This window comes from Capsicum annuum, chromosome 10, assembly GCF_002878395.1.
Source record: "Capsicum annuum cultivar UCD-10X-F1 chromosome 10, UCD10Xv1.1, whole genome shotgun sequence".
NCBI classification, from domain to species: domain Eukaryota; kingdom Viridiplantae; phylum Streptophyta; class Magnoliopsida; order Solanales; family Solanaceae; genus Capsicum; species Capsicum annuum.
In genome coordinates this window covers 26,011,369-26,015,061 of record NC_061120.1, presented here as the reverse complement: position 1 = coordinate 26,015,061, position 3,693 = coordinate 26,011,369, and the positions used below count along the sequence as shown (strand labels likewise).

The 3,693-nt window shown below is 42.6% G+C and overlaps 1 protein-coding gene across 1 annotated transcript; it reads left to right on the top strand.

Moving 5' to 3' along the window:
* Window positions 1-1,062: 1,062 nt before the first annotated feature.
* Window positions 1,063-2,116, top strand: LOC107844198. Its single transcript, XM_016688673.1, has 2 exons — window positions 1,063-1,592; window positions 1,951-2,116. Exons 1-2 carry the CDS (start codon window positions 1,063-1,065, stop codon window positions 2,114-2,116), a joined length of 696 nt encoding a protein of 231 aa, XP_016544159.1.
* The last annotated feature ends 1,577 nt before the right edge of the window (window positions 2,117-3,693 follow it).

Genomic DNA, 3,693 nt, shown 5'->3' with positions numbered 1-3,693 from the left:
TCGATGCTAAATAATCCTTCCCAAAATGTAATAATTGCTCATATAATAACTCTTAAAAATATTTTTTGAAACCATTCTAGTCTCTAAAACATTGTTTCAAGAACTACATAGGAAAAACTTGAGGCGGTAACTCTCGTTCACTGTAGCTAACGTTCACAAACCCAACAACCACTAACTCTTAACCAGATGACGCCGGCGATGGCGTCAGAGTGTCGATAACAGGAAGGCATACCCCCTTCCTCTTTCTCTCTCCTCATTTCTATCTACCCTCTTCTTTCCTTTCCCTATCTCTCTCCATCGTCGAAACACCCATTACTTTCACCGGCGTTTAAGTCACCATTCGCTCGAATTTGGCGACGTAGGTTGCACGCATCTTTGATCACAAGTGACTAATTCCAGTGGGTCCATCTGAAGGTTCTGTTGATTTTGATTATAGCGAATTCTGACAGTACCAGATCTAATTCTGGCAGCACTTCGGCGAAGCTCTGACAATAATATCCTGGTGACCAGTTTCTACATCAGTTCGCTGGGACCCAACATACCTCACCGAAAAAGAGGACTTGGTCAACAAGCGTAATCTGGTGACTTCTAATCTTTGTTATTTCACTCTTTGTATTAGTCTAGTATTATCTCCTGTATCTTGACTTGCATTTAATTTGTTGGGATTGTCTTGTTGTATCTTGTACTGCTTTTTATTATTGGTTTTGTTGTCCTTGGTGCTAGGCCATGAGTGTGCTTTTTATTTCCCCCGGTGAAGTCGTACCTTGAACTTTAATTCTTTATTTATTTATTTCTTTATTTTTCTAGCATCTGTAGTGCTTGAATATTAGTTGTATTTTGTGTTTTGCGTGTGCCTTTTATTGTTATTGGCCTATTGTTATTTTTAGCCTTCACTGGACTTTGTGTTGACTAGTGTCTTGGGTGGCTCATGGTGGATTAGTGTCATGTCTTAGGAGTCATGACGGTCATGGGGGGCTGGGGGTGGGATCGAGGGCTGGTGTTGGGTTAGGCCTGAGATACAGAGTGCAAGCTATTAAGAAAGGGTATAAAAGAGGTGATAGCATGAGGGTAGGGTCGCAGAACATTAAGACCCTGCAGGGTAAGTCGATAGAACTGGTTAAGATTCTTAGGAAGAGAAAGATTAATATTGCAGGTGTCCAGGAGACCAAGTGGGTAGGTTTCAAGGCTAGGGATGTAGATAGATACAAGTTGTGGTATTCAGGTAGTAATAGGTGTACGAATGGCGTAGGTATCTTAGTGTACGAAAAACTTAGGGAGCAGGCAGTGGAGGTTAAAATGGTTAGTGATAGGGTTATGACTATCAAGTTGGTCTTAGGGGGGTTTACTTTGAACATCTGTAGTGCGTATGCGCCTCAGGTGTGCCTGGACGAGAAAGAGAAGAAGAGTTTTGGGGAGGTTTTGGATGAGGTGGTTAGAGACATTTCTAGTTCGGAGAAGATTTTCATAGGTGGTGATTTCAATGGGCAAATTGAGTCTTTGCTGTTAGGGTATGATGATGTGCATAGGGGCTTTGGTTTTGGGGTTAGGAATGATGAGGGAGCTGCTCTTTTGGATTTTAGGAGGGCTTTTGGGTTGGTGGTAGTGAATTCCAGCTTTCCAAATAAGGAAAAGCACTTGGTTACTTTTCGTAGTAGGATAGCCAAGACTCAGATTGACTTTTTGCTGCTTAGGAAGGGGGATAGATCTTTTTGTAAGGATTGTAAGGTAATCCCGAGTGAGAATCTAGTGACCCAGCATAGACTCCTAGTGATGGACTTAGTTATCAAAAGGGCCAAGATAAGATGGGGTAAGAAGGGTTGGCCTAGGGTTAGGTGGGGTAGCCTAACCCCAGTTAGTACTTTAGATATAGGGGTAAAGTTGGAGCCGATGAGGGTATGGGAGTGCAGGGGGTGTGGATAGTATATGGGATAGGGCTGTTGGTTGCATCAGGGAGTCTACTAGAAAGGTATTGGGTATTTTGAGGGATGGGTCTGGTCGGTATCCGGGGGATTGGTGGTGGAATGAAGATGTTAAGAAGAAGGGTGAGATGAATAAGGCGGCTTATGCTAAGTTAGTTGAGGGTAAGGATGAAGAGCAAAAAAGGAGGCTAAGTTAGTAGTCACGACTGCTAAGATAGTAAATTTTGAGAATTTGTATAAAGGGTTAGAGGAGAAAGGCAGGGAGAAGAGGATGTTTAGGCTTCCCAAGGTTAGGGAGCGAAAAGGGTCGTGATCTGGACCAGGTGAAGTGCATTAAGGGGAGGATGACAAAGTTTTGGTAGAAGACGACCTCATTAAGAAAAGATGGTAGTCCTATTTCCATAGGCTCTAGAATGATGAGGGGGATAGAGGTGTTGTGTTAGGGTAGTAGGAGCATTCGAGGGAGTGTTGCGACTTTCGATTTTGTTGGTATTTTAAGGTAGATAAGGTTAGTAAGGCTATTCACAAGATGTGAAGGGGCAGACGACGGGGCCCAACAAGATTCTAATGGATTTTTGGAAGTTCTCTGGCGGGTCAGGGTTGAGGTGGCTGACCAACTTGTTTAATAATATTTTCAAGTCATCAAAGATGCCTGAGACATGAATATTGAGCACGATAATTCCTTTATATAAAAACAAAGGTGATATTAAGAGTTCTAATAACTACAGGGGTATCAAGTTGTTGAGTCACATGATAAAAGTTTGGGAGAGGGTGGTGGAGCAGAGGTTGAGGAAGATTGTGTCTATTTCGAAGAATAAATTTGGTTTTATGCCTGGTCTCTCTACAACTAATGCAATTCACCTTATACGAAGACTGGTAGAGTAGTATAGAGAGAGGAAGAAGGATCTTCACATCGTGTTTATTGACTTGGAAAAGGTGTATGATAAGGTCCCCAGAGAGGTTCTTTGGAGATGCTTGGAGGCGAGGGGGTCCCGCTGGCATACATCAAAGAGATTAAGGACATGTATGAGGGAGCAAAGACTTGGGTAAGGATAGTGAAAAGAGATTCTAAGTATTTCCCGGTCTTAACAGGGTTGCACCAAGGATCAACTCTTAGTCCATTTTTATTTGTTTGGTGATGGATGTGTTGACACGAAATATACAATGCGAGGTAACTTGGTGTATGCTTTTCGTGGATGATATAGTTCTGATTGATGAGTTGCATAAAGGGGTTAATGATAAGCTGGAGGTTTGGAGACAAACCCTGGAGTCTAAAGGTTTCAGGTTCAGTAGCTCCAAGACAGAGTACTTGGAGTGCATGTTTAGTGACTTGAGGCAAGAGGAGGAGGTGGTAGTGAAGTTGGATTCTCAAGCGGTTTGTAAGAAGGATAGTTTTAAGTATCTTGGGTCTACGATTCAGGAAAATAGAGAGATAAATAAGGATGTCTCTCACCGTATTGGGGCAAGTTGGATGAAATGGAGGCTCGCTTCAGGAATTTTATGCGATAAAAAGGTACCCCCAAAATATTGTATGGAGCGGAGTGTTGCCCAGTTAAGAATTCTCATATTCAAAAGTTGAAGGTGGCAGAAATGAAGATGTTGCGTTGGATGTGTGGATTCACAAGGGCTAACAGGATTAGGAATGAAATTATTTGGGAAAAGGTGGGAGTGATGTCAGTGGAGGATAAAATACGGGAAGTGAGGTTGAGATGGTTTGGTCATGTGATGAAAAGAGGCACAGATGCCCCAGTTCGTAGGTGTGAGAGGTTGGCCT

What these genes read in the sequence shown, in the direction of transcription:
- LOC107844198 (XM_016688673.1), top strand. Translation starts at nt 1,063, where the DNA reads ATGAGGGTAGGGTCGCAGAACATTAAGACCCTGCAGGGTAAGTCGATA. An exon ending in GATTTTAGGAGGGCTTTTGG is followed by an intron (nt 1,593 to 1,950) that starts GTTGGTGGTAGT and finishes TGGTTGCATCAG; the next exon opens with GGAGTCTACTAGAAAGGTAT.